At 37.1% G+C, this 26,477-nt stretch overlaps 2 protein-coding genes across 13 annotated transcripts in view; one reads left to right on the forward strand and one right to left on the reverse strand.

Annotated features, from left to right (window-relative positions):
- The window catches only part of DCUN1D1 (defective in cullin neddylation 1 domain containing 1), a 29,218-nt gene extending 23,975 nt beyond the window's left edge, over window positions 1–5,243 (forward strand). For both annotated transcript variants that reach the window (XM_054835078.1, XM_054835077.1), the window contains exons 5-7: window positions 474–556; window positions 802–898; window positions 2,437–5,243. In XM_054835078.1, coding sequence (XP_054691053.1) covers window positions 474–556; window positions 802–898; window positions 2,437–2,516 — 260 coding nt within the window. In that variant the 3' untranslated portion in view covers window positions 2,517–5,243. The remainder of the gene's footprint in view (window positions 1–473; window positions 557–801; window positions 899–2,436) is intronic.
- Window positions 5,244–6,648: 1,405 nt separating this feature from the next.
- ATP11B (ATPase phospholipid transporting 11B (putative)) overlaps window positions 6,649–26,477 on the reverse strand; it is a 70,093-nt gene continuing 50,264 nt past the window's right edge. The window contains exons 29-32 of one of the 11 annotated variants that reach the window (XR_008578251.1): window positions 23,769–23,854; window positions 15,981–16,114; window positions 9,179–9,252; window positions 6,649–7,609 (exon numbers count right to left, since the gene is read on the reverse strand). Coding sequence is in view for 10 of the 11 variants with exons in the window: in XM_054835057.1 (XP_054691032.1) it covers window positions 15,896–16,114 (219 nt within the window). In the remaining variant the exon portion in view is untranslated. The other 10 variants (XM_054835065.1, XM_054835062.1, XM_054835066.1 and 7 more) reach the window with 10 other exon arrangements.

The raw sequence follows: 26,477 nt of genomic DNA on the forward strand, positions 1-26,477 counted from the left end.
CTGTTACAAAGTCAGCACCTGTAACAAGGTTGCTCTAAAAATGAAATCATAAAAAGCATGTAAATTGTATTTTATATATTAAAAAAAATTAAAGCAGATCTTACTACAAAATACTACAAATTTTCTTTTCAAGTCAATAGCATTTCTAAGACAAAACATTTCACTGAACTTTAACTAAAGTATTGTTAGATACACAAGGATATTTCATATACCTTTTACTGTTATGGATATTTTAGATTTTAATATGGGCAATTTTCAGTTCTTCTATATTCAAGTGATAGTATCAAAATCTATAAAGTATTTGTGTAACGCTTTACATATGGTTGCCTTTTTGTAAAGGATCCGCGAGTATATTTGCATTAGATTAATCTTTTCACCTTTATGAATATATGGTTCTTCTTAGTGTTAGCTACCTGTGGAGATGATATATTTGAAATGTATATCTCTAAAAGTAATATATTTTAATGTTACAGATTTAGAAATGGCCATTGCCTACTGGAATTTAGTACTTAATGGAAGATTTAAATTTCTAGACTTGTGGAACAAATTTTTGTTGGTAAGTTTAAATCTTTACATAAACTGGACCGCAGTATTTTCAAAACTTGGAAGATAAATATGTTTAAATTACTGAGTAGATGGAATAGACTATTTTGACCCAGAGCTTAGATACTGCACATCATCGTGTGTACGAGAGAAATATGTTTTGGGGATATGGATGTGTCCAAGACAGTAAAAATGAATGTGTATCAGGGTATTTAAATTTATTTTTTTTAAACATAAATTTTCCACCCCTCCAAACAGGAACATCATAAAAGATCAATTCCTAAGGATACCTGGAACCTTCTTCTAGACTTTAGTACAATGATAGCAGATGATATGTCTAACTATGATGAGGAAGGTAAACATTTCCATTTCCTTTCATTAACTTCTGTTTTATGCTACATTTATTACTGTGTATCTGCTTTGGTACAGCTGTCTCATAACAGCATAATTAGAGTATCACTGGTGCTCTAAAGTTCAGTTAGAGCTACTTTAATGCATGCTGTTATCATCTGTTTGTTACTGCAGGTTTAAAAAGGAAATTCTGAAACTTTCTTAAATCCATTTTCTTTTTTTCTTCTGTCTGAGCTCAAATACTAATTCTTTCTTATTGAGACAAACCCTGAAATTTGTCCATTTAAAACCCACAGATTCTCTGTCAGCACAGTACTTGGCATCTTCAACTAAGTAACTGATTCTCGGCCTGTGCATTTCTTTGTAGGGCCCTCTAGTTACTGCGTTTCTTAGCTGAGAATATTTTTAAGTTTGGTTGCTTCCATTTATGTGAAGATTGGACATGTAGTAATATTACAGTGAAGCTGGCAGCATACAGGGATTGCTAAACATAAGTTATATCCTACCAGATGTGTTTCTTGTAAACTTTTGTATTGATCTTTGCTCTTCCACTCCATCTGTAGTCAAGAACAGCCAGCTAATTACCTACAATTGTTGGTGGCACATCAGCTCAGTGAGTGGAGGAAACTGCAAACTTCCGATACTCCCAGAGCAGAGGGGAGCAAACTTCTACAACTTTATTTAATAATTATGGACAGTTTTCAATCCTTTATCACTGAGCAAATGGGCTGCTGCCCACAATAAAGCAATGTAGTTCAGACAGATTAAAGGCAGAAAACACGTTTTAATGATTTGGAATAAAAATATTTTAATTGGGGGGGAAAAACCCACAACAGCCCACAATTATTTTTAACCTTCACATGACCATCATGCACGACTGGGGACCTTGTTGGATATGGCTGCCCATAATATGTAAAGTATTGATAGGTATTTTAACTACCTCTTGATAAGGAATACAGAAGAAGAGTGTGTGTGTGTGTGTGTGTGTGTGTGTATATATATATATAAAAAAAAAAAATACCAGCCCTCTAGGGCATTATACTGTATTGCTGGCTATCAGAGTGTATTGTGCTGGCCAAGTATGCTGATTGGAACAGAGGAGCATTGCATTCATGCAAAATCAAACTGTGAGCAGTAAATGCTGTAGTATGTTAAGATAAGCTGCTGCTTACAGCATAGACTGCTTCATCTAATGTTTTTAAGCAGCTATTTCCATCCTGGAGATCAAGTTTTGGTGACAAAACCAGGATAATTTTAAGCTAGAATTTTTGTCAGCCTTTTTTTTTCTCCTTTCTTTTTTTGGTCAGGAAGATGAAGGAAGTATGACCCTTGAAAGGGATGTCTATTAACTGGGTTTAAAGAAAGCAGAAATCTTTAAGCAGCTCTTAAATTTCAAGCAAGAAAATAAAATTACAATTTTTTGCTTGAAACTATGCCTAGTTAAGACTGGAAAGTAACTAACTGGTTTATATCTGAAGCTTTAAAAAGAATGCCTTGTTGAACTAAGTTCTTATGTTCTGGTCTTTTTGTTTTCTCTTTTAGGGGCATGGCCAGTTCTTATTGATGACTTTGTGGAATTTGCACGCCCTCAAATTGCTGGGACAAAAAGTACGACAGTGTAGCACTAAAGGACCCTTCTAGAGTGTACATAGTCTGTACAAATACCTGAAATGGAAAATTGCACAGTCAATTTCTGCTGGCTGGACTGAACTGAAGATCAATCCTCACAATATGGCTGAGGGTTGAGACAAACCTTTAAGGATACATCTTGGACCATATCATATTGCATTCTTCTACTGGTGGTTTGGGCTTTTCTTCTAGTCTGGACCACTCTTGCCCGTTAAAATTCCAACATTGTGGATTTCATCATGGATTATTTTTTCTTTTTTTTTGGTGGACCACTCTAGTTTCATCTCCCATAAGTCCTAGAAGCTTTATAATTATTTTGAGGTTTCTGGTTTCACATAAAGCACAATGCTGGTCATCATCAGACAACTGTTGTATGGCATCTGAATTATACAGATCAACATCAAAACAATTTTTAAAAGAATCCTTAAATATACACTTGGGGCTAGTTGCAAAGACTGTATTGATAGCACTTGCTGTAAGAGTGATATATTTAAGTGTACCGGGTCCGATTTTTTTTTTTCTTTTTCTGGAAAAGTACAGGTATTGTCTAAGTGAGTTTGAGTATCTGATAAAAACAATTACAGAAATAACTAAGAAAACCCAAGGTGGTTGATACTGGGGTATCTAGGTGCCTATCATCTGAATGGTTTGATTGTACATCAACTGACTGTGAGAACAGTTGAAGTACGACACAACTACTGTGCACTTAAAGCACCCGTGTTTAATGTTATAGTCAGCCTTCAGTGAGCATCATTGAGATAAGCTGTGTGCGTCATGATAGAATCTATATTCTCTAGGTTATTATCTAAGAAATCAGATTTCATTACAGTTTTGAAATGCTTATCTGTCTGTCAAAGAAAAGTTTTTCATTTCTGTGGAAATCTAAAACTTGAATATACTGAATTTGTGTCTTAAATGTTTGCTACACAATACAGTATTTTAAATTGAGGCGTGATTTTTATGGTTGAGGTATGGCGAAACAAATGGCCCTGTTGTACAAGAAGCTGGTGAGTTTGATGTGAATCTAGGTTTTGAAACCGTTATCCTGAGAAGTAAGTTAAATCTTTATAACATAGAGGTACTGCCATTATGGATGACACCCATTTTTTTAATTATTTTGTTGAGTTTTCCTTAAATTGACATATCACTTTGGTTGCCAAACATAGAAATTAAGAGTAAAGCTTTCCCAAACAAGCACAGATCGGATATGAAATACTACACTGGCTTTGTTTGCTTAAATTATTTTGTTGATCATCACTACTTCTTATTGTCTTACTGCATTTAACTAAATCAAGTTCATTTTGTTCAAAACACGTTTTATCAGATGCAATTTTTCTTTATATTACAAGAGCTCGCTGCTTTTGTGCTAAACGTGGTCTTTTACTCCTCACTTAGTTATTTGTGAAGAGAGCTGATAAATACTACACTGTAGAACAAGCTGGAAAATACCAAGCTCCAGAGGAAAAGAAAAGACTATAGTTACAAGTAAGGACAGAGGTTTAAGTCCATGCTCTGAATAGTCCCATGATAAGGCCAGAATTATTTTTGAAATGAGTAATTGGTACTTGCACTAAACAGCAGAACACTTTTATGTGGATGCTGAAAGTATTTTAGGAAACAATTGACTATTAAACTGCTACAGATTTGTAGTTGTACTCTCTGAAGTTGACCATAAGACCTGTGCCCCTTGTAGCAGTGCCCTTTTAAGAAAATCCAGTTGTGCATTTATTTCAAGATTACAGTTCCACACCAACATTGCAAACTGTCTCCAGCTACTGGAATTGGCTATGCCAAAAAATGTGTTTTGCTGCTTTCAGTATTTCCTTTCTCAATTTTGTGTAAATATAAATGGGGACTTGAAATTATGGGAGGGGGAGGTGGAAAAAAAAGCTCACAAGGTATCTATGCGTGCTGTTTTCTGTCTTGAGGGTTTTGGTACAGTTTCAGATTGATTAGTTCAAGTATGCTGTGTTTGGAGAGGAGAACTGACTGGCTTTTTATCCCGATACAGACTTGGCCCTCAAAAAAGTCTGAGATTGGGTAGTGGCATAATGCCGTGGTGTTTTAAAAGACTATTCCTTTTGAATGCAGGATCCTTTCAACAAAATAGTGTTGTCATCAGTTTGGTACTACAGGCTTATAATTACTGTGTAATTATAAAGAAATACATAAAACTTTGACTAATTATGTTGCAGAAAAGGGTTATTTGTGCTATGATGGCATCTTAAAAAGTTTTTCAAAATGAGTGACTGAAGTTGAAAGAAACTGATTTAACAGGGTGGTGTTCTAAGGACAAAATGCCTGGTTACAGGGAATATTTTGTATTGAAACGTGCTCAGATGTGGCCATGTGTTTTTTCCTTTATATATTTGTGTGGTTTTTCTTTTTTTTTTTTTTTTTAAGAATGCAGAAAGTTGCTTACTTGGATTGCTTTAATTCGTAAGTGCTTATGTCTTCAATTTGATGATCTCCCCTTAAATGGCTCAATTTGATTTTGCCAAATGTCAAGAAAACCAAGAAGGTGAACATCAAGTTTGTAACCTGTTTTTATACAATATGTACAAAATTAGAAGTGCCCTGATATAAAACACTTAATCTGCAGATTATATTTAGTAAAAAACCCATCATTTACATATCTCTGTAAGTTCAAATGTAACTTCTTACAATCCCTCTCATTACCAACAGAGGCAATAAAGCTCCAGTGAAATTGCCATGACTAAGTCTTCTCATGCATTGTTTCAGTGTATTATTTGTAAGATTTATTTCTAGAATGTGCTTTTAAGCAGGGAGAAAAAAATCAGTACGGCACACTTGTCTTCTGCATAAAATACACTTTCTTAGCAAGTCTTTTTTCGGGGGGGGGATAAAAATCTAAGAACTGCTGCGCCACCTTGCCTACTGCTTGCTCTAAATGTTTGCAAGTACAGAAAGGAGCTGATCTTTTCCAGCCCTGCTGCATTGACATTACCTAGCATGTGAAGGAAGACACCACACACATTTGTTTAAATATGAGTGAAGACTATCGTACATAAGTGACTTTTTTTATTGAGCATCTTGTTAATAAGTAACTTATGACTTGCTTCAAAACTGTTTTACAATGAAAGCCGTACTGAGAAAGCCTTATTTAAGAAAGATATAATTTTTTAAGAATGCATTTAATAAACTTTTGTCATTCACACTTTATTTAAATAATGGTGCCAGAAGTCTCTATAGATTTTATTTGAATATGGTACATTGACTATGGTTGGTTTTTAAACCCATGGTGCCTCTGAGCTCTGGAAGAGTAGATCACACCTTTAAATAAATACTTGGTGAAATTATAATCTTACCTATCAGAAATAGGCCTTAGCTTTGTAATATTTAGCTGGCTGCTTTAGTACTGACAGGTAGAATTATCTGCCTGAGTAAACACCAAGAGTTTTGCTCTTGACAGTTTAAACAGATGCCTGTAACTCAAACTCAGGTGTGGACATTTAAACTGGTACAAAACTCACTTCCCTGCCTGTGGAAGTTCTTCCAGTAACTAACTTGTCTGCAAGTACTCCATTTAACACAAGCTAATTGTAATTTGGATGCTATACATGATATTATGTTTGCCTTCTAAACTCAATTCTGTGTTCTTAGCATAAAATTTCAAGCCCTTGAACAGTTCAACAGATGCCTGCAAGGAGTCAGACGGAGAAGGAGTCAGCTTGGCACCAGGAGCCTGCACGCTGGCACGGCTGTAACCCACACGTGGGGAGAGGCAGAGGTACAGCCACTGGTAAAGAAATGGGACGGCTGCCCATGCTGGAATTCATCAGGCACCAACAGGCTCTGCTGTTGGGGAGGCGGGGGAGGAGAGGGGTGGGTATATATGTATATGTGTATAGAGTAGGGTTTTCCGTTGCCAGTAGCCTTCTCTCCAGCCACTGAAGGCAGCCAGGGGAGGCTATAGGTGCTCTCCCTGCTCCTGTCAGTGATCGAGTGTCTGTGACCCATGCAGGTGCCCGTGCACATACATGTATAGGTGCTATATGTGTGCGCCTGCTTGGGAATGTGTCATCAACCTTGGACCTGAACACATGGAGCAGGAAGCATTGCTCTTCTCTGGTGTATTTACATAATTAAACAATGACTCAGCTAGAAGTGAAAGTTTTGTTTAATAAATATAATTTTCATAAACCATTTTAAAACAACTTCTACTGACCAAGCTGTACAATGAGCAAGCACACAGACTCTGTCAGAGAATAAAAAAATAACATGAGGCAGCCACAGTGTCAGAGGTCCAAAATTCTTTGTACTAATTATTGCTACAGTTTCCAGTTGTCAATGCCCCTTATTTGCTGAAAATTAAGGATCAACATCTTAAAAATGTACTTCTTGCAGAGATGATTGTTTTTTCCCTTCAAAAAAAAAAAAAGCAGCAGAACTTGATCACACTTCAGTGAAAAAGCAGGAGTCTAGATGCTTTGTTAGCAGTGTGTGTATAGGACCTGAAATCTCTCCTAAGACCCTAACTGGGAATTGTAAAACATATTCTGCACTAATGACACCTTATTTATACCTGAAAGCAAGTCTCTTTTTTTTTTTTTTAACCATTTCACCCTTTCTAAACTACATGCCCCATGAATCATCTTTTATCCCCTTGCCAAAATGCAAAAAAGGTTGTGAACCTGCTGCTGTATGAAATAATTTCCTTTCAAACGGCTGAGGAAAAACTAGCACCCACCCCAGGCCCTTTGGGTGCACTTCAGGGTTTCCTTCAGCCAAGTCAAGTCGCACGTCATGCCGTTTACAGCAGTGTACTCTATTTCTTTCCCCTTTGTGTTACACATAGAGGTCTGTAGCCCTAAGGGCCCTCCGCTGTTATTCATGTCTATGCATTTATACAAACTGGAAACAACAACAAAAAAAAAAGTCCTATCTACAGTGATGACCATTGTACGTACTTATTGTAATACAACATCCTAGCGTGGCAACAGCTCGGGCAAGGCGAGTACTTCACAGTGAGGAGAACGTTCCGTGTAACAAAAGCCACAGAAGCTTGGGCAGCACACAAGGTCTCTAGCGAGTTATTTCTGATGCCTCTAGGAGCAGTATCCAGCTGAAGGAAAAAAAAAAAAAAAATCTATGGAAAGCAGAAGCCTTGTAAATACCAATGCGAATGTGCCTCCATGACAGTTGATGGCGAGAATTGATACAGCCATGAGCATCCAGTCTCTCCTTCTGTTTACAGATCCAGTCATTCCAACAGAGAGCAGAAACCAGACAAATCATGCCACTGGAAGCAAACAACAGAAGCAAAGAACATACAAAACTACCAACAATAAAACATTCACAGAAAAAAAACAAACCAAAACACCACCAACATAAAAAAAACCCCCACAACACCCCACCAGATCTGCAAAGAACAAGTCTGGGCAATAACTTAGGAACAGGGGAAAAAAAAAAAAAAAGGCCAATATTCATCCATGATGAACAGCTCCTCCAGCTCCAGGAGTAACACCTTACAGCAGTGATGTCTGTGCCACAAGGCAGTGTGAGGGTGTGAGAGGTCTTGTGCTCCAAGAAACAGAGCATCTCACAATAAATGGTTCAGAAGCATATACTGACTAGGCATTTTCAACACTGAATGTCACCAAAAATCACTAAGTACAGAAGTATCAGATAAAACTATTAAAAACGATGTAGACTACACCTTTGAGACATTTCTAACACTAGAAAATAAGATTTTTTCCCAATATAGAAGTTATATTGTCATAAAAAAAAAAAGTTTGAAAGTATTACTAAAGGTTTCCAGTATGAAATTATAGTTGCTCAATATGCAGTCTAAGCTGTATAAGCTTTTCTCAAATCTTTTGCACTAGAAAACAAGAAATCATTCTGAAAGTGTAAAGCCAGAGTTTTCAGGCTTCCTTCCTTTGCATCTATTTATTCCTTCTCCCTCCCAACCTTAAAAAAATATACAGAATATTTTAAGGAGAATATTTACATTCTAGTTTGTGAAACAAATTCAGAGCATCTTCCCACTTAATTTTTTCCACTGCACCCTTTAAAAAAAAAAAACAAACAAAACCAAGAACAAACCTGTAAGTTTGGCAACTAAAACTATGGGGGTTTTTAAAGTAACAGAGAAACCCTCTTTCACAGAACGAGACCTAAAATCTGCTGAGAATTCAGTTATGGAGAAGGTGCTTCTTCAGAGATGCTGCATAGTAAAATGACTATACACCACTCCTGCTTTTAACTAAAATAGCTACTATTGGCTTTTCTGCCATACCTTACGGATTTCAAGGCGAAGACGTAATTCTAAAACATTTCCTCTATGGCAAATTCTCCCTCACCCATTCACTCTCCGTGGACGAGCTGCATGCTAGCTTTATGCTGGCGTAGCCGTGTTTTGTTCAGTCTTCTTCATGAAGAATTCTACATTGTGCCCGATGCAGAGTGAATGGTTTTATACGCATTAGCAGTCAAAGAAACACATAAAATCTTTCTTCCTTGAACAGAAGCAATTTTACAAGATTTGTGACATCAGTACAAAAAAACAGTCACTTCTTCCATCCAAAATATTTGTCAGACCCCAGAAAATCTGGTCTTATGCAAACCAATTCAACGTTCTTACTAAATGAGAAATTACTGATTTAGATTTACTGCAAATAGAAAAATATACCTTGGCAGACAGATGGGTTCTTAAGTTCTTCCTGAATTGTTTAAATGCATGTTTCTTCGGTAACCTTACAAACACTGGGAAAAGGGAAAGCAGGGGGAAGGGAGAAGAGGAAATGGAAGGTTTTAAAGAAACACATAATGAATGTAAATTATTCTTCAAATATAGGACTGTGCTGCTTTTGTGCAAATATAGTTAACGTATTTGTGTGGTAAAAGCCAAAATACATATACATACAGAGCTGAGCCAATTGAAATGCTTGGAGTGGGGGTGTATATCAAAGCCTCTGCCTTCTACTATACACAATTAACCACAGTTTGTATTTCAACAGATGATACACAAACTACACAGACTAACAAGGTTACACAGTCACACAAACTGAGTGGATGATGAGACTGCTCTGGCTGACATGGACAAACAAGCACTTCTGACAAGTGAAACACTGTGATTCAGACATAGGAGATACGGCTAAACAGCAGATATCTGATTAGAGCAGTGCAAAAAATTATTTCCTAGGTATCCAGGGCAGGATGAAGACTTTTAGAATGAGAAACTACTAACAATAAAATTGTTATTTTAAAAACAGATGTAATAGTCTATCTATGATATACCAAGGAAGTTACGGGAGTAGGTGAAATCCAGGTGTATTTTGTTACTACTGCACATCTGCATAAAAGTTTTCTTGGGGACTGGCGAGATGACAGTTTATTGCATCTCCACAGGGTAACCAGGTCTCAACCCGTCTGCAGTCTGACAAGTCACACGTCAATACCTATTCCATGGAGTATGCCAGGCTCCTTTTTCAGTGATTCTTAATCATCTGGCCGCTCCATGGGGGGGGAATCTAGTGTACAACGGAAGTTTTCAACCTTAAGCTTCACTGCACTTATGCATTTGAAGACAGGATACAGATATGAACTATGAACACCAGATCAAACACTGAAAAGGGAAGTCTGCTATATTTTGATTTTTTTCTTCTGTTTCATAATTCATTTTTAGAGCTTCTTGATCAATTTGTGAACTGGTCTTCATCTATACCAGTGGGACAAAACCCTCAGGTACTGCACATTGAATTCACTACAAGTTTCAAAACAAGGTTGCACTGACAATTTCTTTACTACAGAAATGTTGCCTTGAACAATGAGATCTTGAAAATCCAGCAGAATCTGCAACCTTCAGTTTAGAGTGAAGCTTCCAGTCATTAACGCAAAAATAGAGTTCCCAGAGGAGAACTGAAATAATACCCATTAAAGGCCTGAACAAGAATAACGAACAGCAGAACTGTTTGTGGGTAAGGAAGATCTAGAGTCTTTGATACAAGGAAAGTCAGATCTCTTGAACACTTCCTCCCCTGCAGCCCACTGAGCGCGGGAGAACTTGGGATGGCCGTAACAAGAGGGATGCACTACTCTGGCAGCAGCCCAGGCCCCACTGAGGAGATGTGCCAGGAGGGTAAGATGTGTCTGCCTCAATTAGGAAATAAAAAGTATTTACCCTGTGATTTGGGTAACTAAAGCTAACAGTGGACACTTGTGCAGGTAGGTGAAAGCAGCTGCTACTGGTTTTGTCCAAGTCCTACAATTAACCACACCTTTACTGAGGAAGTTCTTGTAGGTGTTACTTACAGTCTGTGTTTAAGTTAGTTTATTCCACCCAGAGATAATTTTAATATGCAACTTTACATCTTTTACCATCCGACAGGAAGATTCTTCCAATTATGGATGGGACTTCAGTGTCAGAGACTGACTTAAAACTGGATATCGCAACAAGGGTCCAGAAGCAGCAGCATTTTTACCAGCCGCTAGCCAGAAAAATTGCTGCACCTAAGGCAATGCTCCACGGATGTCCCTGGTGGCAGCACCCCCACTTCGTGTCCCACATGTAAACACCACGATTAGGTTTACTCATCCTAGCTGAACGAGGAGGCAAATGTTGCTACGCAGCCCCAAACACGCAGACACATATATGGGGGGACAACGGAGGTACCTGCAAGATGTACCATTCAAAGCGCCGTCTGTGCAATCTGATTTTATTGGCATACTTGGGTATCAAAACATTTGCCGTCAATGTCTCAGATCCTTCAAATATATGAAGGTAATTAAGCATTAATTGTATCTTCAAAGTACAACATGACCAAATATAAATACATGAAAAAGAATAAAACATGCAAAAATTCCCCAACTTTAAAAGGATTAATAATTCAAAAAATTTATGCTAGTGAGACTTCTGCACAATCCACCAATTCTTACACATTTTTCCGTATCAGGATCAAGAACTGTTAGCAAAACACAAAGGGCATAATAAAAGATGATTGGCTTCTGAATTATACTTTAAGAGAACAGTGAACCGTTTACATCCCTTATTATTTATTCCAAATTATTGATTTGTCAAAGTTAATGGTGCTTTTCAAAGCAATGACTAATATATTGCCACTCGTACACCAGCATAAATATTTGAATTGTACTTAACTTTCAAAAATTACTAAACTGATTGCTTACAGAATACAGTAACCATCCATGGAAATAACAAAATTGATTTGCAAACTGCTAAGCATCTGTAAGAGACAGCTCAAAATCAATGTGTGCCTTAAAAGTGAAGGGTCATCATGAAAAATGCGACTTTTTAAAGTTTCACTGTGCAAATTCAGTTCCATTGGATCACTCGAATTTGGGAGGAGAAAGATTTTGTCACTGTGCTACAGTGACGTCTCAAGTATCAAATGCAGGATTTCAATCTGCTGATATGGTAACAAAAAAGATTAAATGGTTGGAGGTAAAAGCGTTCCTTACGAGAAAAAAATAATTATTTAGCAATTTGTGGATATAATGAAGAAAAATAAATACTGGAAGCGATTATAGTCCAGATGACTTATGCAAGGCCACAAGACAAGCCACGGTTTGTATTTAGAAGTCATGCTGGTCTGTCCTAGGGCAGGGATGTAGCACTGAACTCGCTTCAGAATCTGCTATGGGGGTGTGAGCACCACACGGCTTCCACAAGGCATTTACAAATGTCCCTGTTAACAAGTGGGTGAGTCCATTGTGGAGAGAGTCAAGATGCTTCTGTCGGTGGCATAGAAGGGATCCGATGAACTCCATGATCTAAAGTAACAATAAAAGAAAAGTTTGGCTGACTGGAAACTTATAATCTAGAGGTGAGGAGAAAAGTCTATGAAAGCAAAAGATGAAGTGTTATGAGGTTAGGCAAATGTAACTCTTTAAAAGACTAATCTATTAATTTTACGTAGGCACCTGCATTCACTCAAATCTTTGAAAACAGACTGAATTAATCATGCCAACTACGTAATTAGCAATTCTACGTTTACCTTTCTGGCAAAGTTTACTCACAGCCACAGTTATTTTCATCACTACAAACTAAAATGACTAGAGGTTTATATGCCAGTTTTACAACTAAATTTTTAATATTTTGCCTCAAGGAAAATCCGAATGTTGTGGAAGATGAGGTGCTGTGCATGCTACGATTTGCGAGAGCCTGAGGTCATTCTAGTAAAGCCCTGTGGTATGCACAGCTAACCATGGTAACACCGTACGCTGGGGTTCTAATGGGAAACGTCCACGCTATCTGAAGTTGTGGGTAGGCAAAACTTATCTACAGCCATGAATCTGTTTCATCCCTTACTGTTAAATTTAAGTCGAAGTTTAAGGCATCAGGAAAACTACCTAACACGTCACAGCTTTTGATTCAGATGGGACCTTGCAATGTCTTCCTCTTGAGGACAAATTACTGCTTAGGAAGAAATGCTGCTGTTCTTGGTTGAACAATACTATAGGACTGTATGTGAAAAGCTGAAAAACAGAAGGCTGGAAGGCAGAAAATCAAAATATAAGGAACTTATCCTCCAAATTTGCCTCTGTCAGAAATCTGCTGTTTCTTTAGAACTGTTGCATGCGGTGCCTTGACACGAGTACCACTAATGGGAGATCTGAACAATTCAGTAATGAATCCTACTGTACAAAATATGTATGTATGTGATCCAGCAGTCTGAATATTTTAGTGACAAGTTGACAGACAATTTAATGGAACAGACAGACAAAAATGCATTTTATCATACCACATCACACATTTATACTCTAACTGGTGAATGAAGCTATAGAAAATACTTCTTGAATACATTTTACAAGCAGAAAATTAAGTACAAGACATTATATTCCTGTGGCCCGCTACTCCAAGCATTTGTACAACTTTGATTCATCAAACTGTCTATCAAAATTTGATACCATGTTTGATTTCATGTGCAGTTATCGTATTTGACAGAATATCAGGAGCACAGAATACAACACAAGCTAGCTACAGCAACGTTTTTTAAAACAGTGCTCTTCACTCTACAGCACTCTCACAGACAACGTATTTATCAGCATCGCTTCATTCAACAAAAATCATGTGCAGCTACCTCCTGGTTGAATAAGAAGCTGTTTTATAAAGCACAAGTGCTCAAAAGACCATCCTGATTAGGACTGCGCAATCTTCTGAAGATACCAGCTTTAGGTAAAAATCAAAGCAGCTCAAGCTCGTGAACAAAGGGTGAACAATTTTACAAGCATTTCAAAATCACCAAATAGATTCCTTAACTGTACCTTCAGCATTTCGCATGTGATTTAAGCAATCAGTACGTTAAAAAAATAAAGACTTTCATCTATTACCAGGAAAGTGTAGGGGAAAAACAGTCTTAGTACCTTGACTTTTAGACTAGTTTTTAAGTGTCAGTGCTGACTGAAAGGAAGTGAAGTCATTGAAGAAAGCAAGTAAGACCGAAATTAAAGACTTTTCTAGTTGTCCTGTACATAAATTTAAGTGGAATTAGATGGTTCAGAGTAATTTCAACCAGAGGCAGAAGCAAAAACTACAGAACTTCAAGGCCTTAGTGTAGCACCAAGAGAGTTTTGCATATTCATTAAACATCATACTACCTTCTGTGTGCCTACAACTCTCAAATTATTCAGCTAGATGGAACTTTGTCTCAAAATTACATGAGGTAAGCAAACAAGAAACCTGAGAAAAAGCAGTCTTCCAAAAGTGTTTAATATTCTGTCAAAGATGAGTTATCTTCAATAAATAGTTAAGTTCTTAAAGAAAGAAAAATTGAGAGGAAAAAAAGAGGAAATTGTAAAAAATGTAAATGCATTGCAGAAGATGAAACACAGAATACCTACCTTATAAGACTACATGTTACTAAGGCAAATGTTAACTTATAATCTGCCCTAATCAGATTACAATAAATGAAAAAAGTAGCGCGAGAAGTTCCTCATTTGGAAAGCACAGTTTTACAGAGAAGTGGAAAAAAACCCAGAAAACTTAGAGCAACTGCTACCAAAACGTTGATTTTTTTTTTTTAGACCAATTAAATGCTCACCTTGTCGATTAAAAATTCTATTAAATTGTTTATTTTTTACATCATGCCTGCTTTCTATACAGCAAGAGTTTCAATTAAAAATGTACTTAATCATAACAGTTCATTTTTCATATGGAATGAAACATTTTGCATAATCATACCCTAGATTTGTAGAAACGTTGAATAAATTTCATAAGCAAGCCAGAAGAGAACAACTGACTGAAACCACAGACACTGCGTTCAACACAAGAGTTCGAAACAGAGATGTCCTACATACCAAGTCAATACCTAAAGGCAGAATCGGAACTGACAAAGCTTGTCAGTGAGAATTACCCAGACAAGGTTTTATAGTGACTGAATGATATCACAACCTTTAACCAAAAGAGACAAAGTTGTTCAAATACAAAATGAGTTTCCTTGAAAATGTGTGAAGTGCAATTTTTTCAGGTTTGCCTTTTGAGCAATGAAGGACCATGATATCGTTCAGGGACTGAGAGATTACGATGTACAAAAGACTATTTTTATTTCTACCCCCAAATATTTCCATGTTTGTTAGCTATCCCTCTGCATCTGGAAATGGGGAGATGGCACATTAGCAGATTTAGCAGGAGCTTTTCTCACAGTTATGCTGACTGCAAGAGCAGTGTCGCTCCTTAGACGTGTTCAGTTAACGTGCTTTTATCCCACTGAGGTTTGTTTCACATGTGGTTTGTGAAGGAAAAAAATTTATTTAGCACATACTTTGGAATGGCACACATGATTTTGACAATATACCTTCTAGAACCGAAAAAACGTTTAAAATTCTTAGAACCTGAAGGCTCTGTTCTGTCAATTACTCTGATTTTAGAAATAGATTATAAAAGTTATACTACAAAAATATTTCATCTTCGTATCAATCAATGGCTGAAAGATTTAAAGACTCTCCTTCTAACAATGAAGTTATATTTAAGGGGGGGAGCGTGAGTCTTTTGTATATCTTCAGGAGTAACGCAAGCTCCAAGGTAAATATTTGGAGGTTGTACATCAAGAACCAAAGGGAAAAGTCTTTCAACTTTACAAACAACTCCTGATTCGTGAAGGCAAACAAACAAAAAAAAATCATAAAAAGGAGAACAAAAACAGCAGCAAGGCTCGATTTTCTAAAGAGAAGAATGTACAAATCAAGAGAAATTACGATAGCTACAACACAAGAACTTGTAGTAAGTCAAACTAAACATTTTAACAGAAATCTTTTGAAAACTGTTTTTCCCCCTCCCCATCCCAAAAAAAAAGCACTCAAAAAGAAACAAGAAACTAATCTTTTAGGATGAAAAAAGTACAATAAAGAGTTGCATTTCCTACTTAAGTAAACAAAACCTGCAGCTGGTTTGCTAGACATCTATTGCTGCAGGCTCATCAGGTTCCAGTTTATAGGAGAATCGTCTGCAGCAAAGGCTATTGAGAGAAATGCCACACCTGTTGACCCGGGTCGGACTACATCTTCCCATTAGTCGTTCCAGCATTCTTCTAACAGATGTGCATGCTGTTTCCCCATCTGAGAAGCAGCACATGGAGTCCAAGCAGTTGATACCTGAACCTGCCTCAGTAAGCTGGAAGGAGGAAATAAAAAAAAAAAAAAAAAGATCAGTACACAGTACACACAGACTATAGCAATAAAGATGTTATCAGAAAACACTTAGGAAAAGCAGGTTTTCTTAGAGTGTTGAATATTTTTCAATTTTATAGGAGAGCTACAATGATTAATAACGTTACCATTTCCCTTCCTAAGGTCTATATACACTAAAATTTGATCTTCCCAAGGTTTGCACGCAGCCTTGGTGAGCGTATGAGAATTGTTTAGCACCATCACTGCTTAATGTTGGAAATAAACTGGTGAGCAATTCACTGCGTTACAGCTATAATGAATCTCTGGAGCAGGGCAGCATGCAGTTTAAGCTGTGATGCCTTGATTAACCTCAGTAGAGGTACAACAATTCATACAAGCTGCGGGTCTGCCCTATTTTAAGGGAAATCTATCAAGAGAAATCTTCAAGCCAGGGCTGCAGAATACAGCACAGTAACCTGATCATAAGTAATATTTTTTCCTCAAGAAGTATAGAATGCAACTTCCTATAATAATTTACATTCTGTCTCTACCATAGATACCCTTGGCTTGGCAAGGAACAAAAGCACATTCCCAATTTTGTGAATATCTTTTATCTAAATGCAAACAAGGCTGATGTTAGAAAGGTTCAGTCGCGTTCATGCCAGCATGAAGAACAATTCGACATTAGCATAATAAACCTACTAAGAATGAACAGTAGAAAGTGAGAAAAAGACCCAAACAAAATGAAAGAAGTAATAGAGATGTAGGGGATTAAGTTAAGTGCCATCTATCAGTGCGCTCCTCTATATCATTTTTGCAAACAAGTCAACTGCAGCATAACTAAAATCTAACAGAAATCTAGTACTGCTGGAAAGAGAACATCCAAACTGACTTCAGTATCCTTTCAAAGGCAGTAAAAAAATGTGGAGTGTGGGGATGCTTTTTAATTTAATTTGAAACTCCCCATGAGAGCATCCTGCCAAACAAATGCTGAACACACAGGCTAAATTTAAGCATCCATTATCCTCCCCTCACTCTCAGACACCAGTGAACAAGGAAATCTGGGAGAAGGCATTTTAGTGATAGGACACACTCACTGAACAGCTTCCCCCAACTTTTCACCGTGACACCAACAGTTGCTGACTGTTGTCTGAAGACTTTGGTTTCCAACCCCAATTTCTTTCACGCCACCCACGCTTGCCCAACGCCACAAGGAAAACAAAGAACCTCAGAGTTTCCTATGGGAATGGTTTACTATGAGTGGACACATTCCTTCCTAATCGCCCAAAACAGACAACTGGACAGATTACATCTTCGTAACAGAACAATTCCTATCCTACAAAGGAGAGGCAGCTCACAGAAACAAGAGGCATCTGGAAATCCAAGAGAAAAATCCCAACTTGTAGAACAAGGGAGAGCACACAGGCAGAACTGGTGTTTCCATGCATCTTTTCCTATGCCTGCACCTTCCTCAACTCTGTTCCGCATTCCCCATGGCCCCTCCAGATCTTTCCGTCACACCGCTTGACATGATGCTTACGGGATTGTCAGTTAATAAATGTATGAACTTACAGAAAGCATTACAATCTGAAACCCTTGATTTGGTTGCTGCACCTCAGAGGCCACAAATAAGTGCAGGCACAATGCACATTTCTGAGTAAGTCACGCTCATTTGGGAGGTCTTCTGGACACAAAATGAACATTTAATGTGACAATGAACTTCTGTAAATACCTGAGAGACAGGAGCAGAAGCATTGCCACTGACATGTCTAAAAGGGGTTTTGGTTCAAACCAAACCAAACCAGAACACACCTCAGAGCTTGAGTCCCTGAATGTCCTTATTAGATGACCATCACACCTGGTCACAATTGTACTGTCACAGAAGACACCATAATTAGGAACAGCACAATTTGCAGCATTGCAATACTAGCAGATATGACCTTCACAGCAACTTCACACTGCGCTCACAGCGTATCAGACCAGAAGTTACACAGAGCAGAAGGAATTCCTATTAGGAGGTCACAAAGCAAGCTCCCTGCTGCATATGCAGTGATCTTCATGGCTGTGTTCACAGCAATACAAAACAAACTCTCACGTTCCTACACTTAGGATTTCAAAAAGAATATTTAGTCCATCCATTATCTTGAAGCAGACCAAGTAACACCTTTAAAGTTACTGCAAAAGGTCACATTACAGTGGTTGTATGTAGGATGAGATGGACCAGACCTTTTTTTTTCCCCCTAGAATCTGCTGACATGAGAGCTAGCAGCCCTAGATATTATTCAAAGACTGGCAGAAAGAGAAACCAAGAGTAACCCAAACTAGCTTCCACAGAGTGAACCCTCAGCTCTGGATTTTGGAGGGCTGTCCTCTTCACTACAACCTCCTTTGTTCTTCTCAAGTTAGATACTCACAAAAAGCTAGGATCATGCTTAAATCACAATGTATGGAAAAGTTAGTATTACCCTTTTTAAAAAAAATAAGCCAGCAAATGTGACTTCAGGTAAGCCTGGAAATCACATTTATGTTTTATCAAACTCACAGTTAAGTGTAAAGTAATATTGGGAAAGCATTAAGGACAACATAAAAATGAATTCAAATTTTATGTGTAAATATATTATGTATCACTGCCTGGTGAACATGGATTTTGATACTTATATCCACTACCTGGGAGGAAGATACTTATGCTAAAAAGTCTCTTTTCTCACTTTTCTCTCTGTGGCAGACAATTATGATCATAGTTTAATATCCAAGTAAAACCTGGCATGGTAAGGCGGTAGAACATACTGGTCTCTGATGACCTGAAACAAACTCTCAGGAAACAAAAGGCAGGAGAGATAATGCTTTAAAAAAAAATAATTAGTAAGTATAGAGAAATACCTGATATTATTCATATTTGGGCTGCAAATAAAGTATTTTCATAAGGTAAGATCTGGGATCACAACAAACATAATACTTTATATGATAATGGCCCATTTCATGTACTAAATCAAAAAACAACTGAAGTGCAGAATTAAAGAATGATTCAGCTTGATAAGGAAAAATCAAACCCACATATTATGATGCAAATTTTCTTGCAGATATCAAAAATATGGGTATTTTAGAAATGGCTCCATGACTGTCTGTATATGATATATAAAAATAAATATATACACACACGTTAGGGTAGAGTGGGAGTACTACCTAGTGAACGTAAGAACTGTCGGGTGGGCTAGATGGATCTAGCAGTTGCCTATTGTCCTCCCCTCTGTGCCTGCTTTCAGCAAAGTCACATGCTGAGCTGACTGAACCCTTATCTTCTTCCATCTAGAAGGACAGAAAAGCAACAAATCTTATAAAGCACCATGCTTGCATTGCTTTAAACAGTTACCATTTTTATATGAACTTTCACTTCACAGATCTGTTCTTGAGAGAACAAGGCATATTTACAAGGTAAAGAGGCAATTTTTTCGAGTTAATCGGTGGATCAAACACGGTTTATCAGTGCACAAGTATTAGAAGCGTTCAGTCTTTTTGTGCACCATAGACTACAAAAGGGGAAAACCCAACACATTTGAAATCTATTTCAAATTTTCAGACTTTGGAATTTTGTTTTCCCCTCTTCTTTTCCCCTTTTCCCCATAATAGAAAGGATCATTCCAGTTTGTCTTATTACAGGGTATTCTCAATGCCACAAGACAGACATTTCAACTAAACATTTAATCACATTGAAATATAGAGTTGGGACTTTGTTGAACAGGAAATGCATTTAATCCTGTACATCAAGTTAAGAGCACTGCAGCATATTTTCCAGAGCCCAGGTCCTTGCTGCCAACATGACTGATGCCACACAGATGTTTCAGAAGATATACAAGATGGTTATTACTATTCCACAATTAAGTTAAAACTTGCTCCCTACTGTAAAGCTCACTATCTTTAACCCTTATTATACTGTATACCAAAATCCCAAACAATTAGATTTAAAATTTTAGAAGAAAATATAAGAACACTGACATCTAACAACTTCACTGCCACTATGTTTTCAACATTTTTCTAATTTTTCTACTCTTCATCTCTTTGAATCAAGTAAACCTACAAATGCCAAATTATTTCATTATTTCAAAAGTATCTTCAGGTAAATAAATACGTGCACTTTTGTGACTGAAGATAAATACAAAATAGTCTATTCTTCTCTCATTTATTCCCTTTTCCTGTGATAGATAGGCTAACAGATCAGCACCACACTATGCTAACACTACACACAAACCTGTAAAAGAAGACACTACCCTTGTTCAAAGTTTAGCATATTAAGATGTTCTGGTACGCTTCACTAGTGCGAATGCGTGTTTGCACTTGAATAGTCTTAGAAATTATACATTCCTTATAGCAAACATATGCTGTAGAAGAAACAGAAACCTGTCTCTTCTCAACTTCTACACAGCTGGGCTGGATCAGGTATGAAAGCTATTAGGAGGGGAATCCTATGAAACAGCAACTAGAGGAAAAAACACAGAGAAGTGATGAAGGCTGTAAAGCCAGGGCCTGGAGTTTGGAGTTCTGGAGACAGCTAAAGAAAGCAGATCTGTACAGAGACGAAGGGAAAGCAAGGCAACAATAATCTCATGGGCCTGTAGATGGGGAAAGAACAGGGTCTGGCTGTGCTAAGGCAAATGCTACAGCTTGAGAGGCCCAGATACAACGTCATGCACTGACAGCCTTCCCTGTGAATAAAAACCTTTGATGTGTTTTACATTTCCCTAGTATTGCGTACAGTTGTAACACGCTGCACAAAAGGTAAAAACTCTATAAACATTGTTAAACCCACCAGTAAGTGGAATTAAAACATCTGTCCGAGCAACACTTCTCACACGTGGCTTAAAAATTCTGACAGTTCTTATAAAGCACAGAGACAGGTATACATACATACAACTTTGTAAACAAAGAAAAAAACTGAAATGAGATACAATGGGGCCCAGTTAGTACCCCAAGATCTATATTTCACATCTTCCAAGAACAGGAGAGACCGCTACAGAGGAAAGAAGTACTCAGTCACTCTCCAGTTAAGCATAAAGCCTGCACCTGACCTGTGCTGCCTGATTTACTCCTCATCCCAAGTTCCAGAAGCGACAGTACAGTTCAGAGGCAAGCAGAGTTGAACAGGTACACAAGACTGCATTTCTGACTTACAGGAATCACATGGACACTTAAAAGACCCCCCCCTCAAAACTCTTAACTGTACATCACAAACATACTTAAACTTGAACATTTTTTTGCACGCCGAGAAGCCTATAGACATAAAAATTGATTCTAACATCATACTTGTCTTTTAATTTGCATTCATAAAGGTATTCTCCTTTTGTATTATCAACAGAACAGTAAGCACATTTGCAGAACAAGGCATAGCTCAGTTTAACCTGGTGCTATCCTCCTTTTGAGCTTTTTAATACCTATTTAACAAACAAAAAACTGCCAAAATCTGTTCATCACTATACATGTATTCTGCAGTCACAAAGGATGCCATTACTGGGTGGGCTTGTACAAATGAGGTGTGACAGAATTAGCTGCTTACAGCTACAATCACCAAGCATCTGTTTTGTGTCATGTTCCTACAGTTTTCCTTGCTTTCCCTGCTCTACTGATTTTGGAAAACAGCTGCCTTGGACACACAGAAACTAAACCATGGTCTTCACTCCAAATTAATTTTTATTTAGTATAGTGAAGTGAGTACTTTCCATCTATTAAATGATTTTCCTTTTTACTGTTTTAGGTAAGGATCCACAGGATAGCTTCTCAACTTCATCTGAAGACTACAAATAAATTAGAGAAACCTAAATCCCTGTTCCTCTCTTGTTGCTCTTTACAACTTCAACTACATAGTATAAGGCACTCAGTGCTTGTATTTCAGGTACCTTACTATAAGATACTCCACTTACTATTAGATACTGCAGTGCAAAAATTCTGACATGCAAGAGAATTGGATTTGCATAATCATTTGCCACTCATGGACAAAACAAATTTCCCATTTTTTTCAATCTCTTCCCTAAGTGTAATATGAAGAAAGTCTCCTCCAGTTAGAAAGCATCCTCCTATTTTTAGTATTTTAATACCTACAGTGCTGCCTTCCTAGACAGCTTTATATTCACCATCCAGTTGCATAACCCTTCAAACATGTTTAGGTTTGGAAAGTTTAACAGAATCTGTTATAAAACCTTTGGTGTAGATACCATGCACCATGGAATTCACTTCAATAACTCAGTGAGAAAATAGAAGTTTACTGGAAATACATTTATCCAAAGTTTTTAAAAAGTAACTTATTCACATGATGCTGATAAACCAAGAATTTTAAAGGTAACTTGTAAAAGTTTTTGCAGAGGAATCTTGCCAATATGTTGCTAAGTTTACTAAAATTGAAGAGGTATCGTGCAGTTTGCCTGTTTTAGAGCTAGTAAGTGCTGAATTTTTAGAAAAACAAAATGAAAACATCCCACCACTACCTCCCTGAGGAGCTGGGAAATCTAACCTGATATGTTTCACAGTGTAACAACTAAGAGCTAAACACAATAGTCATTGCAAGTTTTGCCTTGCAAAGGTATAGCACATTCTCAGAAAAAATACAAAGCTTTTCTCTTCCCCCCCCTCTCCTTAGAAGGATTTGTATCATACGTTTCAATTAAACACTAAAAATTCTCTGCTAATCATTTCCAATGTCAGCTTCCTGTCTCTTACTTCCCCTCAGTTAAAGAGCAATTAAGTCCCAAAAATGTAGGTTGATTGGTTTTCACAGCACCTATTTAGATGTTTTTAAACAACGCAGTCACCATAAAAATATTTAAAAGGAATTAGTTCTTTGCATTAATTCTTGCTATAGAATATAGCAGATAAGGGTGGGATAAACCATCAAACAGGTTAAGACATTATTGCTGCATATGAATGTTTTAGTCTTACAGATGAGAATCAGCATTTGATAGCATTTCATGTACTGAACTCAGTGCATTTGAAGAGTTTCAGAATTGTAATGGTTCCCCTTACACAGACACATGTAAGCTTTGATCTTCTTTTGAATAATTTTCTAGGACTTTGTAGCCAAATGCCTTTAGGAATATGTATCCATACACATTGAAAACAAACAACACTCACTTTACAGATGCACAAAACAAACACAAAAAGCCTTAGCTGCGCAAGGGTATGTACGCACCCCAACTTAAAACATTTTCTGCCCTTTCAAAACAAGTGAAAGCAAATTAAAATGGGCAAACAACTGGCAAGAAATTACTGCCTGGATCTTCCTGTCACGGCCTTATGAAGCTGAAATTATCCAACATGCAAAAAGCACTTTTAATTTTGATCATAAAGAAATTAAAAGCATTATAACCATGCTAGAAACTGTGATTATTGAAACATGGATGCAAGAAGAGCTAGATCTGTATTCTGAAAGTTGAGCATCATGCTAGGGATGTTTTTTCCTACAAAAAGCACGTCCAACACATGCTACTTAGGAGAAGCATTTGGCTCAAAAACACAGAGCAAAGCCAAGAAATAACCAAACTGAATGTATCTGCGCTACAGATATTGCCTTCTCAACCCGCTAATATTCATGCCTCTTCCCATCTCTCTCAGCACTGGTTAGTTCACCTTCCGCATGCATAAGAGTTGATGAGGAACTGTCCCTCCTACTCTACCTAATCTTGCTCAGCTGATTCCTTGCCCTGGACAATGGCTGCAGTGCGATGAACTCGTCACTTAAAGCAACTCTGTTGGAGTACATCTACAATTGGACAGAGAAGGGATGGAACATACATGTCAGTAAGTAGCAGCAGTAATTTTCTAAGAGAAAGACACAGGACAAGACATTATTATTTCAGTGGAATACACATCATATACAGAACACAAGCCTGGTACCTTCAGGACAGTTCCTGGGATCATCACAGCCAGTTACTGTTTGGTAGGACCATTCTTTAACTGTACCTTAGCTTTCATACCGAGAAAAAAGGCCTACACACTTTTACATCTATACTTTAGCAGATGTCTTTATTCAGTATTATCTTCTCCCCTTGATAGTGCCGTGATTTATATTTACCCAAAGATTTACATTTTGATTCAGATTTACCTTACTGTCCACTTCCTCCTATATGATTCTGTAACAGACCTATAATCAGAAATTACCCAGAAGCTACTTCAGGGCAACAGACCTAAGTCAAACATACTAAGATGGATTTTCTTTAAGGCCAGCAAAGTTGGGAACACAGAAAAAAAAGACACGCATGCACTCTAAGTGCATTAAGGAAGGTAAAGTTAACCAAATTCATCCCTCTATAAAGGTCAACTCATGCTTGCCTGTCAAATTTTTAATATACTGACTTCCCAAAATGGAATAGACTTTTTTTTTTTTAAGTTGTGACAGAACATTATTTACATTTAAAAGTTTATCTTTAGCAGAATTTCTCAAATGTTTCTCTCACACCAGTTAAATTTCTTTGTGCTCTCATCAATAACTTAGCTACACGTAACATCTAACTGATGAGAGACAGATTGCCTGCTGATGCTATGACCTTATACTAAATAAAAGATACAAAATCAAGTTCCTCATATACTTAGTAGAGTAAGGCAGGTGCCTACAATGAATTTGGAGCACTAAGTTTGGTAACTTGCAGAACTATTGTGCTCTTAGTTTCGGAAAAATTAAAACAATATGAGCAAGCATTTTCAGTTGAGAAACCTGTGTTTTGCTCACTGCTCCTGGGAATATTTTAGAATTTAAATCATGGCAAACAGAAATAAAATAACTTAAATAGTTGCAGTTTAAAAAATCAGTGACTAGTTTATGTAACAATTTATCTTGCCCTGATAAAAACTTAGTAACTGTAAACTAAACTTTTTCTTTCCCCAATATGCAAATATACTAATTTAGTCCTACAATTAAAAATGAACAATTAAAAATATCCAGTAATATAGAGAGTGCACCTACACTATGAAAAACACATTTAAAAGGGCGATATACAAAGTTCTATATTCACTCTTTCAATGACTTTCACAGAAAATTCCTTAGCTTTTAGGACAAAGACATTCTCCAAACTCATTCTATCTGACAGTCAGAGTCCTTTCCTCCGCTTTGAAACGGGAAGAAAAATTTTTACTAGAAATTTTCAACAAATCTAATGAGGTATAATCATGAAAGAAGCATTCTGTCACTTCTTGACAATAAATGTGCTAAGTTGATCTTCCCTCCTGTCTAGTTCCTCACTACAAGAACAGCCGATGAAATTCAGTGGGGCTGACTGTCCCATTCAAAGTAAGAGCGGGGAAAATCTCAACAGATTAAACCTCAAGAAAGGAATAAACAGGTGCCGCCTTTTTGCAAATATATTTTTAACTATGATTTCACTACCAGACACAGGCAGAGAACCACTGAATGGCTGCTGAAGCATTTCTAGTCAAATCAGATTTTAGATATCTCAACTTTGCAGTATCAGGAATTAAGTGTTTTCAGAAAAAGGCAGTATTTTGGTAAAGATAAATCCTGATGTTGACCATTCAAATGGCAAAGTAGAATGGGAATAAGGAAAATAAAACAATGAATAATAGATGCACAAAGCAAAATCCCCATGGCTATGAATCAAGCTACAGCCACAGGAAAGATGTTAGACATTCATCAAGATTCTTTCTTAAAAATAAGAAGTCTGACTGTGTCCTTGATGACACAACTGCAACAGAAGCAAAGTGAACCTGGAAATTCTCTAGAACTGATTTAGAAAGCAAAAGAATGCAACAAGAAGTATACGGACAAAGCTAAGGAAAAATGATGGAGGCTTTTTAATTCAAGCACTTAGGAACATGAGAAGCCTCAACAACCATACCAATACACTGCCAAACAGAAACAGCTGATGTACAGGAAGGAAGGAAAAGCAAGTGTTTGATAAACATTGCCCCTAGTTTTTGAAGGAAAAAAAAAAAAGTATCATTCCCTATAGAATTTTTGCTAAATCAAGACTCTTTAATCCAGAAAGTGCAATAACACGCCATCAAGAGTCTTATCAGGTCTAGCTGAACAGTTTTCTGAAAGCTAGCAGTTATTTACCTTGGCTTTTAGCTACTAAATTCCAAGACTGGAAAAAGCAGCTAATATTCCAGTTTTGAAAAGGGCCTAGTGGGATATTTTGGCTAGGAATAGGTTTGTCAGCATGATGTTGATCCTAGACAACTTAAGAGAATGTCTCTCATAGATTTTTTTTTTTTTTTAAAAAACACAAATTAGAAGGGTAATATAATTTAAGTCAATCAACATGCACTTACATCAAAGTAATTACAAGGTTAGATTCTAAAGGTAACAGTATTGCTGCAATGCAGTTAAGAGTTCTGCATAGCACATAGCTCAGTGTAATTTGGATTAA

Source organism: Grus americana, chromosome 9 (genome assembly GCF_028858705.1).
Source record: "Grus americana isolate bGruAme1 chromosome 9, bGruAme1.mat, whole genome shotgun sequence".
In the NCBI taxonomy this organism is placed as follows: Eukaryota; Metazoa; Chordata; class Aves; order Gruiformes; family Gruidae; genus Grus; species Grus americana.